At 38.5% G+C, this 15,872-nt stretch overlaps 1 protein-coding gene across 3 annotated transcripts in view; it reads right to left on the reverse strand.

Annotated features, from left to right (window-relative positions):
• Positions 1-1,569: 1,569 nt before the first annotated feature.
• rb (adaptor related protein complex 3 subunit ruby) overlaps positions 1,570-15,872 on the reverse strand; it is a 77,722-nt gene continuing 63,419 nt past the window's right edge. For all 3 annotated transcript variants that reach the window (XM_076183481.1, XM_076183482.1, XM_076183483.1), the window contains 3 exons: positions 13,660-14,771; positions 6,201-6,334; positions 1,570-2,180 (listed from right to left, as the gene is read on the reverse strand). In XM_076183481.1, coding sequence (XP_076039596.1) covers positions 2,024-2,180; positions 6,201-6,334; positions 13,660-14,771 — 1,403 coding nt within the window. In that variant the 3' untranslated portion in view covers positions 1,570-2,023. The remainder of the gene's footprint in view (positions 2,181-6,200; positions 6,335-13,659; positions 14,772-15,872) is intronic.

Below are 15,872 nucleotides of genomic sequence, written 5' to 3' on the forward strand. Positions count from 1 at the left end.
CAGAAGAGATCTGAAAAAGAACAGTTTCCCACACAGAGTGATTGACATCTGGAACAAATTGAACAGTGAAACAGTTAATGCCAGAACTATACACGAATTCAAAAGCAAACTGGATGTGGAGAGATACAAAAACGGGTCAAAACGAGCATAGCACTAGTCCCGTAAAATACAACTAGGTAAATACATACATATATATATATATATATATATATATATATATATTTATATATATATATATATATATACATATCTATATACAAACACACACACGCACACAAAGACTGTTCAAATTGGAAATACCAACTCTGGAACAAAGAAGAGTAAGGGGAGATCTGACTATAGAATCATGAAAGGAATGGAAATCCTAGATGGAGATGATTTATCAAAATGGGACAACAGAAAAACAAGAGGCCATGAAAAGAAAAGAAGGATAACTACAGAAGAGATCTGGAAAAAAAAAAAAAAAATAAAAAAAAAAAAAAAAAAAAAAAAAAAAAAAAAAAAAAAAAAAAAAAAATAATAATAATAATAATAATAATAATAATAATAATAAAAAAGGAATAAATTAGATAGGAAACAGTGTGTGCAAAATTCAAGATTTAAGAAAAAAATTGATGCTGAAAGATACAAAGATGGGTCACCACAAGCATAGCTCCCTTTCTGCATAATACAACTAGGTAAATATATATACCAGTGTGTATATATATATATATATATGATTGATGAATCGGTTAACATTATGAACTCCGTCAGGAGGCTAGGACGGTGCCCCTTACAGAGGACTTTGTATATACATAATCATATATATGTGTATGTGTGTATATATATATATATATATACACATATACACGCACAAGCTCAAATCTAAATATGATAACTGGAAATCAAGGATATACATTAAGTTGGAACTGTACATGAATTTGAGACTTGGTATGTTAAAAACTAGAGAATAGGAGATGGGACCCAATGAGTGTTCCTCCTTTCCTGTATACTACAATTAAGTAAATACATCCCCCCTTCCCACAATATACTACTGAAGGAAAATGCAGTTAGCAGTGGAAAGATAGATGTCGTGTTTATAGTAACATTATGTATATATATATTTCTATATCTATATATATATATATATATATATATATACATATATATATATACACATACATACATGCATGCATAATTAAATATGACAATTTTGAAGCTATTAATTCTGCATTGCCCCAAAATGTCCAAAGCCCAACATTTCTGACTGCCACCCTACTAATTACCCACCCACTCTGTCATACCTATCCATATTAGTATCATCATATGTCAGGTCAACCCACATGTTATGAATGAGGTGAGGTTAGCAAGATATATAAGCAGGCTGTGACAAGTTGGGGTACACATTTAATATCATAAGTACCCTCCTTGGTAATCAAATTTTGTTTTGATAAGATGTATATATGTGTATATATATAGAGAGATATATATATATATATATATATATATATATATATATATATATATATATATATATATATATATATATATATATATATATATATATATATATATATATATATATATATATATATGCAAAACAAATCACTAAGCACACGTGACAACAATACTTGCAGAAACCATTTGGAAAATAAAAGAAAAGAATACCGAACGTTTTCGTCTATATATATACTAATACTATTTCGTAACTCACTGATAAAGATCTATAATTCCTGAAGATGCTTCCTTGAAGATGAAATGTGGAAAATAATATATGGCTACACCAGGTGATCTGGTGTTTGCTTTTCCCCCAAATGCAAAAACAAGTTAGGAAATTAAAAAATACAAGGAAGAAAATTCCCAACTGCAAAAATGTGGTCATATTTAATTCTGCATGCATACAAGAGAATCTGTTCCTTTATTTCTCCAATAATATATATATATATATATATATATATATATATATATATATATATATATATATATATATATATACACACACACACACACATATGTGTGTGTGTATGTTAAGCCTATCCTTCATTTATACTTTACTCAACATTTCTTGGAAATCTTTAAGAAGCATAGAGGATACCACCATCTTCTCACAGTTGATGGTAAGACTGGCAGGCTCCTTGCTTTCTGGGATTGCCAAACTCACAAGAACAAGGGATTTCCCTGAGGTTGTCTGTCCACCAAACCTGTAAAGAGAGAGGTATGAGAGGAAAAGCTTATTTAAAGACAAATTAAATCATGTGTATGTATAGTCACTACTAATGTTAAAGGGTACATGAAGCAGAGAATGGATGAAAATATCTGTATGACATCACAATTCATCATAAAGTGTACAGCACTTATCACTCAACTGATTGCCAGCTTTAATGTGACTGAAATGCATTGCAGGGCTTTACAGCGTCCTATGGTTTATCCAAAGGGATTCTCATTTTTTTTTTCTTCTTTTTTCTTTTCTACACAGCCCAGTTCAATTTACTAAGTTTTGCTATCTTTCAGTTTCCTGACTGCATGGGACATTAACCCCTTCCATACGGTGCCGCACACGTAGGCGTCATGGGGAGCGAGTGTATTTGCGAGGCTGCCATATCGGCGTCTTGATTATATTTATTGTAGTCGCCCCTCCATAATGAAATTCTTTCTAATTCTTTTGTAATCGCATTTTCTATGGTTATCAAAATTCACGGGTGAAGAGAGAACGATCGATATAAGCGGTGACTATATTTTATGATGCGAGTATTATTACGACACGTCGTACGGCTGGCATTGTCTGCTGCCACCGAGATCTAAGTCCATGACGCCTACGTGTGCGGCACCGTATGGAAGGGGTTAAACCTGAGAGTTTCCTTGGCTACTTTGGCAGTGTATTTACCTAATTTTATTACACAGGACAGGAAAAGTAATGCTTGTTGGGTTCTGCCTCCTATTCCCTAATTCTTTTTTATAATACCTAGACTCAAATTCATGTTCAGTACCAACTTAATCTATATCTTTGATTTCCAATTATCATATTTAGATCTGAACTCATGTATTGTTTGAGCTTGGGATATATCACTTCCTAAGCTTTTCTAAGTACTTATGCATCTATATGGAAAACTGTATTTCTCCACATCCTTTCACATTGACATGGTCTTAATTTGCTCCCATGACCTCTTAAATCCCTCCCATCCTTAATCGGGAAATCTTCCTATCAATGCAATCTATCCTCATTAGTGACCTGAATACTGTAATCATATCACCACTTTCTCTTTGATCTTTCAAAGTTGGCAGACCCAGTGCTATCATTCTTTCCTCATATGGTTTATTTGCCAGACTGGGGGCCAGTTTGGTTGCTGCCCTTTGTATTCTCTCAATCTTGCTCATATCCTTCACACTGTGTCGGGATCATACCACCTCTTCATCAACATAGTGAGATGCCACTTTGATCTTCTACAGTAGTCTGCATGTCTCTCCCACAATCCTGCTGATATGTCTGTCAGGTGACTGAATGTCTTTTATCAACACTCCCAAACCTTTCCCCTCTTTTGCGTTTATAATGGGTTCACTTCCCAAGAAATAGTTTAAGGATGGTCTTTTGCCACTACTGTCAATTCCCAGTACTTTACATTTTTTGGTAGTGAACTTAATTTCCCATTTTTGGTTCCATTAAAAAAAAAAAAAAGTATCTAGATCTTTTTGCAGTACTCTACCATCCTCTTCATTTTTCACATTCTGATGATTTTTGTATGATCTGCAAACATGTTCTTTCATCCTGTCATTGACATAGACAAAAAATATTATTGGTGCAAGCACTGAACCTTGTGGAACTCTGCTCATTATTGTTCTCCATCTTGACATGCTTTACTACTGTCCTCATGTATCTTTCCTTAAAAAGAAAATTTCATCCGTTTTAGCAGTTTGCCTCTCAGTCCTCCAATGTGCTCCAATTTCCACATAAGTGGAAATTGGGAAATAAGCCAGTTGCTGTTTGCTGACGACACTGCACTTGTAGCAGGATCAGAGGAGGGATTGAGGAAGTTAGTGACAGAGTTTGAGAAGGTGTGTGAAAGAAGAAAGCTGAAGATAAATGTGGGCAAAAGTAAGGTGACGACATGTACAAGGGGACAGAGTGACATCAGGCTGGAAGTGAGCATTGAGGGTGAGAGACTGGAGGAAGTGGATAGTTTTAGATACTTGGGTGCGAATGTGGCAGGAAAGGGAGGAGTGTGGGTGGAGATAGAATGTAGATTGAGAGAAGCGAGTAAATGCCTTGGTGGATTGAAAAGTGTAATGAGAAATAGACATCTGGGAATGGATGCTAAGAGGAGGTTATATGAAGGAGTGATTGTGCTGACAGCAGTGTACGGAGCAGAAACATGGAACATAAGAGAGTAAGGGAGAAGGAATTTGAATGTGTTTGAGATGAAATGTCTAAGAAGTATAATAGAGGTTACTAGGTTAGATAGATTGAGAAATGAGGAGGTGAGGAGAACGGGTGGAAAGAGAGTTGTGAGATAGGGTTGATGAAAGAGTATTAGGATGGTTTGAATACATGGAAAAAATGAGTGAAGAAAGATTAGTAAAAGAGGTGTGGAAGGCAGAGGTGGAAGGAGTGAATATGAGGGGGCTTCCTAGGATGAAATGGATGGATGGAGTGAAAGGGGCATTACAAAAGAGGGGAATGTCTGTTGAGGAAGGATGGGAGAGGGCAGAGGATAGGGGTGAATGGGGAAGGGTTGTGTATGGATGATGCTGTGATGCATGAGGGGGAGTGGGTGGGGGATGGAGAGTGAGGAAGTATGTAAGAGAAATAATCTGATGCAGCCCGAAGGGATCTCTCCCTGTCTTCTCTTCTGCATGTGGGGATGGAGAGGGGGGGGTCACCGCATTAATGAAGCGGCCTTGCTGTGGTTGTGTTGAGTCTTGTGACACCGTTTCTGACCGAGGAGGGTGGAGGGGAGTGGAATATGTAAGGGATGGAATGGGTGGGAGTGGTTTCTATGCCTTTTTCTTTTTGGTTACCACCCATGTAAGGGGGAAAAAGCCTTTGGTATATATATATATGTATGTAAGAACAAACTTGGTGCTGAAAGATACAAAGATGGGTCACTACAAGCATAGCTCCATTCCTGTATAATAGAACTAGGTAAATACAAGGAGCTATGCTAAAAGGGAAAACAAATGGGTGTTGGATGGACGTGGGGTGGGTGAGGGGTGGGTGCATGCCTTTGGTTGGCTACCTCCCTTATAAGAGGGAAGAAACCTTTTGTTATGTAGTTGAATTTTTATGACTCAATTTGTAAAAAGTAAGTTAGAAAAATAAAAATAACTAAATATATAAATAATAATAATAATAAAAGAGACCATCAGGCCAAGTGCTCTCTTTAAAGATTTTGTTCTGGCTAATCCCAAATAATTTTATTCACCTTAGGTGCTAGAGGGTCAAGTCTCAATGAACCCATCAAGGCCAAATATCTTTTACGAGTATTCAGATGGACAAAATTGTTTAGTTTGGATGTTACCATATGAATTTACTCAACTACAATATGGTTTCTGGTACTGTCCAAGTCACTGAAGCTGCCATCAGGGATCATTGCCACTTTATGGTGGTGAGGGATTCTTGTGTCAGTTTGGCTCCCAACTCTTGGGGTTGGGGGCAGTCCCATGACATAGACACTGCCACACCAGAACCTTCTAAGCTACCAGAAGAGGTTGGAGGACCACATTGCAGATAACTGTCCAGGATGCAAAGCTTCACCCCATACTATATAACACATTATGGAAAACTGTAGTGTTAACAATCACACGAGCCAACAACACAATATACACTCTATAAGCGATTTGTGGGAAAAACCCTGTTCCTGCCATGGCATTCATCAGGGAGACAGGCTTGCTTGGCCAGTTTAGGTAACAATAACAACAACTCAACTAAGAGTTTCTTTTTTGCATTCAAGGAGGGTTACAGACTGTTTTGGGTGATGCCATATGAATTTATTCAGATTAGAGGTGTCCCCTCATAGGTACTGGAGTTTTTAACTCTTAAAACAACAAAAACTGTGCAATGCTGATACCTATTTGGGTTTTAACAGGAGGACCACCCAAATTTTAATCATATAGGTAGACTTTTGGAGTTTTTATACTTTACACAATAGTATAGAAATTCTTCAGCCATTTCCTGAAAGCATCAATTAGATTAGAGGAAAGATGAAACTGTATACTTAGGTACATACTTGAGAATATCAGTACTTGCAGTCACAACTTGACGTAGATTGGCTGTTTGGTAAATCTTGTCAATAAGGCTCTTGGTTTCTTGAGTTTCCAGCGTGACCTTCCCTGTCATCTCGTTCATTCCTCGCAATTTCCCCTGCACAAACACAACAAAACTTATTGTTCTCCAATATACATGCACTTGCTCATTCTACAAGTTTATATTTCATGAAACACTACTCACTCACTAAGCAGTGTCACTGCCTTTAAGAATTACTTTGATTTATGCCAGATTGTGTGCTGGTGACATAACTGGAGGCACTGTCTCACATCTTCCTAGTCATGGATTTAAGTCCCACACTTTCTAAGTCCTAGCAGTGATTGCTACCAACTCCAACAAACCAAGTAAACTGGGAAAAGGTGAAGGGTCTGGGTACAGCTACACATTTTCTTGCGTATGTTCCTCACCACCTTAAGCTAGGCTACTTTGTTCAACCAAAATAAATCTCCATTCCTCAAAGGATTAAAGGCTATTCAACCTATTCAGAAGTGTAGTCACCTTTAAAGGCCAAAGTGCAATAGATGAAGTAATTTTTTTAAAGGCACTCACTCCCTTTTAAAAATGGTTTTGTTAACTATCCCAGTTTGATTCTACCATTGTAAGAGTCATATTTTGATTAAAATACATGTTTATATGAGCAGAATCTGAAGATTTCTGAAGATCCCCAAGATGCACAGCCATTCATCACACATTGGCAGAATGTCATAGCAGTCAAACATTGTACCTAGATAATACCACCTTAGAACTGATTATTGTGAACATGCTCATGGTTTCTATTGAAAAATGTTGCAGATTTTAACTAAATCTGAAGAGGAGGAGTTAGACATAGGAGGTTGTTCATTATCCATCCAGCCACATGTTTGAGCCCATATGATGCCAAATGTCAGAAGATATCCAAGAAATGACTGATCATGCCAAAGTTGACTTTCTTGGCAATGATGATGAAAATGGGAAGTCTGACCATAGAAGTGAAGAAAGTGGGGAGGAACAGGATCAGTAAGAGGAAAACTAGGGACACAGGGCAGAAAGAATAGGAAATACTGACTGGTATGTCTAGGGATCGGCTTGGCCTAAGACAAAACTAGATTATCATCTTATTCTTAGAGTTAACCTAATCAATGAATAGGTCCTGTGGCCATAGGCCTAACCATGATTTTATTCACCCCTCTGGCTGGGCCAGGGGTGTGTGGGGTATAGCCATTGGCCTAGGCCTTGTGCCAGTCATAACAGTCTTAGTCTTATGCTGTGTTGGCATAGGCCAACAACACAGGCCATAACTTGGAAGAGTTGGAGCAGTCATATTCAGCTCCATAGTCTGTCATAGGGCTTAGGCCTAGGCATGTCATTTGTGTAGGCTGCCATGCACATTTTGTGAATCTGCACAGATTTTACTTGATAAATGTGCAGCACCAATAATGAATTAATGAATAGGTGCATAGATAACAAATCAATTAGACATATACACATTATGAATGTAACCTAACATTTTTATGAATCTTTATGTGTGCATGTCACTTGGATTCATTATCTGTACATCCAATCATGAATTCATTATTGGTGCTGCATATTTTATAATTCATAATCTGTGCAGATTCATAAAATGTGCTTTACATTTGCTACCATGGGGGAGGGATTTCTTGGGTGTGTAGAATGTTCCCCTACCTTACTCCTTACTCTGCAGAATCATAATCATGAACTAGACAATGAGAGATGGAAAAAAAAAAATTAAGTAGACTTTTGCTACCCTAGCAACAACTGAGAAAATGATGCTTTATGCTCTCTTATATCCAAAAAAGAGATAACTTGCATGAATGTATATAGCTGATGCAGTCTTGCATAAGGAAAATGTTCAACTAAATTCATAATTTTGAGATGTATAAATGAGAAAGACAATATGCCATTAAAGGGTCAAACTGGACTATTAAATGATGCAACAAGTATAAACCCATGACCAAAATGCTAAAAAAAAAAATATTTTCTTGTCTCTGTAATATGCTTTGTTGAATAGCCTGCTGTTATAGAGGGACTTTTATACTTTGAAAGGGAACTTTCTGCATGAAAATTGTATTTATATGTGTCCAAACCATCTCAATAATCTTTCATCAACCCTATCTCCCAACTCCCTTTCCACCCCTGTTCCCCTCCTCACCTCCTCATTTCTCACTCTATCCAGCCCAGTAACCCCTATCATACTTCTCAGGCACCTCATCTCAAACACATTCAAACTCCTCTCTTCCTCCCTTATGTTCCATGTTTCTGCCCCATACAGTGCTGTTGGCACAATTGCTCATTCATATGATCTCGTAACATCCATTCCCAAATGTCTTTTTCTCATTACACTTTTTAATCCTCCAAGGCATTTACTCGCTTCTCTCAATCTACATTCCACCTCCACTCCTCCTTTTCCTGCCACATTCACACCCAAGTATCTAAAACTATCCACTTCCTCCAGTCTCTCTCCCTTAATACTCACTTCCAGTCTGCTGCTACTCTCTCCCCTTGTACATTTCATCACCTTACTTTTACCTACATTTATCTTCAACTTCCTTCTTTTGCACACCTTCCCAAACTCTGTCACTAACTTCCTCAATCCCTCCTCTGATCCTGCTACAAGCAGTGTCATCAGCAAACAACAACTGGCTTATCTCACACTTTTCTCCATTTTCTTTAACCATCTCCAATCCCTGTCCCACTACCCTTCCATTTACTTCTCACATCACCCCATCCATGTATAAATTAAACAGCCAGGGTGATATAACACATCACTGACAAAGTCCCACCTTTACCTCAAACCACTCATTCTCTCCATTTCTAATACTATCACAAGCTCTACTACTCTCATAAAAACTCTTGACTGCTCTTAAAAGCTTTCCTCCTATCCCATATATTTGCAATACCTCCCACCATGCCTTCCTGTCTACCCTGTCATAACCCTTTTTCAGATCCATAAAAGCCCAAAATACATCCTTACCTTTTCCTATAGCTTTCTCACATATCTGTCTTAACACAAAAATCTGATCTATGCAATCCCTATCTGTCCTAAACCCACACTGTTCCTCACCAATTACTCCCTCTCTTCCTCTTCTAATCCTCTTAATCAAGACCCTCCCATAAGCCTTCCCAATTACACTTAACAAGCTGATCCCTCTGAAACTACTACACTCACACTTGTCCCCTTTTCCCTTGTAAAGTGGAACTATACAGGCACTCCTTCAGTCCTCTGGCACTCTACCCTCTCTTAAACAAACATTAAATAACTTCACCAGTCAGTCCACCATAACTGTACCTCCTTTTTCCAGACATTCTGCATGGCATCCATCCAGCCCAGGTGCCTTACCTTCTTTCATCATCTTAACAGCTGCTTTCACTACATCTACATCTTTCTTTATTTCTCCTCCATTTTCCTCACTATCACAATCATTTTCTTAGCACTTCCCACTGCAACTACCTTTCCCTCCCTATCCTCCTTCACATTTAGCAACTCCCTAAAATACTCTGCCCATCTTCCTCTCACTGCCTTCTCTTCCATTATCATCTCTCCATCTGCACCTTTTACTTTTTTTTCTCTACTTGATTTGCCTCTTCCTCTTAATTTCTTTCCAAAGCATCTTTTTATCACTTTCAAAGTTTTCTGCCATACTCTTACCCCATTTCACATCTGCTCTCCTCTTTGCCTCCTTTATCTTATGCTTTACTTCTCTTCTCTTTACTTTGTACCTCTCATATGATTCCCTCATCCTAATCTGTAACCAATCTATGAAAGCTTGCTTCTTCTCTTCTACACCCTTCTTTGCTTCCTCATCCCACCACTCACTACCTCTCCTTCTATTTCCTCCCATCCTCCTTGTTCCACACACCATCTTTGCACACCTTATGACTCCCTCCTTGAACCATCCCCATTCCTCCTCCACTCCTAGTTCTACTCAATCCTTCACTCCCTCCCACTCCTCTCTCAGCTTCTTCTTATACTCCTTTTCTTTCTCATTTAAGCAGTTCACTCTAAGTACCTCCCTACCTTCTGTCCTTTTCCTCTTTCTCCACCTATCCTCCACTCTCAACTTACCTTCCACTAAAAAATTATCTGATATTCCCCCACTCTCTCCCCTTAGAACATGTACATCCTCAACTCTTCCTACTATACTCCTGGTTACCACTATATAGTTCATCAATGCTTTGTCTACCACCCTTTCATCCACCAACCTCTCCCATGTGTACTTATGCTCAACTTTCTTCTGAAACACTGTATTTGCTATTGTCAACTCTCTTTCGAGACACATCTATGATTTTTTCCTGGAACTCCACACTTCCCAATCACTCCATCTATTGGTTTATTTCCTACCCTAGCATTAAGGTCTCCCAATATAACTGCATTGCAATTTTTCCCTAATCCTTTTATGCACTCATTTAAATCCATCCAAAAAGCCTCCCTTTCCTTTACACTCTTCTCACTACCAGGCTCATATGCACTTACAAAAACCCACATCTCCCGTTCCAGTTTCACCTTCATCCACATTATCCTTAAAGAAACCTCCTTCCTCTCCACTACATGCTTACCTATCTATTCACTTACTAGTATAGCCACCCCTTCCCTCCCTCGTCCTCACTTCACTCCTGGGAACCTCCCAACTACACTCCCAAACTCACAATTGCCCCTCCCTTTCAACTTAAGGGGGTACGCGACACCTGGAGGTCATTTTCTAAAATATTTAGAGTAAAGAGCTGAAACTTCTCAGGTAAATAGGTATTCATATTGCCTACATTTTAGGTGAAGCAGAATGATGTATGTACACATGTACACATGTACATATGTACACATGTACGTATACCAGTAGCGACATTTAAAAGTGCACAGCACCATAATACGTGGACCAATTTGTTTTATATTTTGGCTATGATTAGTCAGTAGGCACACCTAGGGCCGGTCATTGAGTAATTGAACAATTTCCTTTATACTTTTGTATACAGGCATTTCAATTTTAATGTCTGGCAAAAATCGTGAAAAATACAATTTTTTTGCTCTTGTTTCCATTATTACTCCGAATTCTTTCATCCTATTCAAAATATTCGAACGATCGGCCCTAGCAGTTACTAAAAGTAATATTCCCTGTAAGTTTCATCTAAATCTAATGTATATTAGATTTTTTATGATTAAAAAAAAGTAGAAAAATATCGAACGGAGATATGGCAACTTGAAATATGAATATATCTGTAACTTGCTTATAGTTTCACCAATTTGACTGATTTTTTCATGGCTTAATTCTTATTATATAATAAGTAAGTACAGTAAAAATTATCAACATATTTTAATTATAAGTACTTTAAATACTGAAAAACTAAAGTATAAGTATGTCACAGTAGTGACGACGCACAGACGACAACATCATATAATTTGCTTTTTTGCACCTTTGGCGGTTTCTTCATATGAAACCTCTCTGCTGGGGGTCTTCAGGGTATCTAAATCATTGGAAAGAGGTTTATTTTCCAGTAGTGGGCGCCTTCTCTTTCCTCATCAGATTCCCCTCACCAATCTATGTTGGTAGGGCACCCCCTCCAGCATCATATGATGTCCCTTCTTCTTTCTTCTTCCTGTATAGCCTTGATCTTTTTCCTCTTGCTTTCTTCTTTGGATTTAATCTTCCTCTTTGAATTGTTTAGTCTAATGTTGTCCTTTACCTCTGTCACCGTCACAGAGGTGCAGGTGAGGGCGGTGGTGGAGTGAGAGGTGGTGAGATCTTTAGTCGTCTTTGACTGCTTGCCATCTTTAACTGCTGTTTTTTATCATTGTGATGTTCTTTTGTTCTTTTTGCTACCCATGATGACTGTACTAAAGAGTAATATGTACTAGCTAAAGTAATAGATTGCAACGAGAGCTCATGAGACATGCGTAGTTCCCTTTTCAGAGCTAGCCGGTAACTAACGCTTAGTTTCGCACAAAGTTGGCGAAATATTCTCCCTCCACCTTCCTCCCTTCCCCTCCACAATCGTATTGGCCGTTGATACACTGGGCGAGTGTAAATTCAATCAAATTTCAACGTTATTCGCTGCGCCTGAAGGTCCTAAGTGGCACGCCTCCTTCTAGTGTGGGTTGCGCCTTTAAATCTGTCCCTTTAATCCTCACCCAGGACCTTTAAATTGCGCGCGGCTGAAAAATTATTTGTCGGGATTTGTTTCTAAGTGGTATACGAACATTTTGAACACAGTTTTGAAAAATGCCATATCTTGACCAAATTCACCCCCCCAGGTGTCGCGTACCCCCTTAATTTCACTCAATGCCAACACATCCATTTTTCTTCTCACAAACATACTGCCTATTTCTTCACTTTTACTTTCATCTGTACCACATCCACACACAATAAAATACCCAAACATTAGGGTACTGATTGGGAAATTCCTAGACCCTCTTATGTCTACTTTTTTTTAGGAATGTCCCCTTTGGAGCTACAGGTAGCAGGATTCCAATAAATGGAAATTACTTATGACTCAACCCAATACATAGAAGACACTGAACATTTCTTACACTCCTGCACCACAGCCATACCTAGATGATAACACAATATATCTTCCTTGAATAACTTATAGGCCAATCCAATGGCTGTTGCCAGTTACCTGGGAGCCATGGGAACACCTGGACAATGGATTGACACAAAAATAGTTGGAGAAAAAGGAGCAGGACCTTGCATGTATAGTAACTTATCCGTATATAACAGTTAGGTGAATACAATTGGCTGCCTCCTTTATAAGGGGGGAAGAGCATTTTGGTATATGTATACAAGTAAATACAATTGGGTTATTACATTACACAACCACATAAAAAAACTGCTACATTTTACTCTTGTGAAAGTGGCACTTGACTACTTGGATGAGGAAATGAATAGAAAAAAATATTAGTTACACTTATAAGACCAAAACTGGAGTATGCAGCAACACTATGGACACCCAGTACTAAAAATAATATAAAGAAATTAGAAAGAATACAAAAAGCAACAACAAAGTTGGCACCAGCTTTCTCCAAATTAACATACGAACAAAGATTGTCCAAATTAGAATTACCAACTCTGGAACAAAGAAGAGAAAGAGGAGATCTGTTGACTATTTATAGAATCATGAAAGGAATGGAAATCCTAGATAGGAATGATTTATTAAAATGGGACAATGGAAAAACAAGAGGACAGAAAAAGAAACTCAAAAAGGATAGAAGAGATCAGGAAAAAATAGCTTCCCACATAGAGTACTGGATACCTGGAATAATCTTATAAAGAAACAGTGTGTGCAAATGATATTCAAGATTTTAAGAAAAATAACTTGATGCTGAAAGATACAAAGATGGGTCACCATGAGCATAGCTCCCTTCCCGTATAATACAACTGGGTAAAATAGATTCATTGATTACAAGCTGACATACTCTAAAACAATGGAATTACCTGGTTCAGACTGAAATCTGATTCACTCATGGATAATGGTTGCAGCAATTCTCCAATAGGGGCTGATATACTAATAGTGTGTACATGGTCTCCTGAAGAAAGGTCAAAAATTGCTGCCTGTGTGGTATCATTAAAGTCTATACCAATGGTGCCATGCAGAGAACTATCAGGAGTTAGCCGTGCAATGCCAGCAAACTCATGTAGAGCCATGCCTGGGGCCAACTTTTTTTTGGTCACCCTGATATCCTTTATGTCCTCATTTCCATGATTCTTGAAGGTCAGCTCTATGCTTGTCATCTTTGGGGAATACAAGTGAGGAGAACGAGTGAACCTTCCAAATACAGACAGTCCACTTCCTGTCAAACGGTTCAGAAGTTCCTGTGTATTGGTTGGCACAAAAGCAGCAGTAGCTGGCTGAATAGAAGCCCCTGGTGGAAGCACATTTACTTCTGCAGATGGTGTTGGTGTTAAAAGACCTCCAAGGGATGGGGTTAAAACAGGTGTATCTACAGAAGGAGGAACATCATCAAGCTCAAGCAAAAGATCTAAATTACTCCTATCATTCTTCTCTGGTTTACTTGTCTTAGGTAGTGCTTTTTTGACCACTTTTTTTTCTTCTTCCTCTGATGATGACTCTGAACTAGAACCTTCACTGCTGCTTGAATCACTGCCTGTAGATGAACTTGAAGACTCAGAGTCTTTCGAATCTGATGAGTCAGAGGCTGAAGCTTCTTTGACACTTTTCCTTTCTTTAGTTTTATTTCCTTCCTCTTCATCTTCTTCTGATTCACTCTCTGATTCACTGCTACTCTCATCTGAGCTGTCTGAGGATCCATCACTGTCACTTCCACTTGTGCTCTCACTTCCGCTACTGCTGTCACTTTCTTCCTCATGTGACTCTTCTTCATCATCAGAGTAGAAAGCCTTCGACTTGGGTGTTTTGCTTTTCTTTGTGGTGGCCTTATGAGGACGATCTATCCAAGGTTCTGGTACCTCAACATTACGAACACTTGGGTCTGGAGGAACATCAGGGAAACCTGGAAGGTCCTGGTAACCAACTGCTCTTGCATTGATCAGGTGTGATAGAGTACCAAGCTGGAACTGATCTCGATCTGAAAGCAGACATTCAGGGAGGTTAGTAAAATAAAAATTGTATAGATTTCATCTTATTTTTCCTTTCTTTTCATTATGTTTTTTATTCATCAATATTTGTCCTATTGTTCAGCATTTAAAATCACTAAAGAAAAAAACACTCCACTCCAATATATTCAATTAAACTTTTCATGAAAGTGTAAAACAAAACAATACACCATCTGGGGTACTGGCTGAATATCATTGTGAGATTAAAATCTGCTCAGTAGCATGCAGCTAATACTTTAGGGTTTATATGGGATGCCCCTACAGACCAGAGCCACACATCATTTTGTCTGTGATAGAGGAAATCTCTATTCATAGAGAAATTATGCTACTTTATTTTATATTGCGACTGTACCTCTGTTATGCTGTCCCCTACTCTTAACCCCTTCCATACGGTGCCGCACACGTAGGCGTCATGGGGAGCGAGTGTATTCGCGAGGCTGCCATATTGGCGTCTTGATTATATTTATTGTAGTCGCCCCTCCATTATGACATTCTTTCTAATTCTTTTGTAATCGCATTTTCTATGGTTATCAAAATTCACGGGTGAAGAGAGAACGATCGATATAAGCGGTGACTATATTTTATGATGCGAGTATTATTACGACACGTCGTACGGCTGGCATTGGCTGCTGCCACCGAGATCTAAGTCCATGACGCCTACGTGTGCGGCACCGTATGGAAGGGGTTAATACTGCCCTGTACCATTTCTCTGAATATACAATTCCTTTTTTTCCAAACTCTAAGGAAGGGGAGAAAGAATACTGCTACAGAGTGTTTCCACTTGAGTCGTAAAAGGTGATAAAAAATGGGATGGGGATAGGACTAGGTATCCTACTCTCTATAGCCCCAAAAAGGACAATCCCTAATAAAAGCAAAGGCATTAAAGGGTCTGGGAGAAGCTTTCCAACCAGAACCCTAAGGTTTTGGTCTTTTAATGTGCATGGATGTTGTACAGATGAGAGTAAAAGGGAAGAGACAGGCAGTATGTTTATGAGAAGGTGGATGTGTTGGCATTGAGTGAAGAGATAGGCAGTATGTTTATGAGAAGAAAGGTGGATGTGTTGGCATTGAGT

The sequence above is a fragment of the Oratosquilla oratoria genome, chromosome 4 (genome assembly GCF_046742065.1).
Source record: "Oratosquilla oratoria isolate Oo_2021 chromosome 4, ASM4674206v1, whole genome shotgun sequence".
NCBI classification, from domain to species: domain Eukaryota; kingdom Metazoa; phylum Arthropoda; class Malacostraca; order Stomatopoda; family Squillidae; genus Oratosquilla; species Oratosquilla oratoria.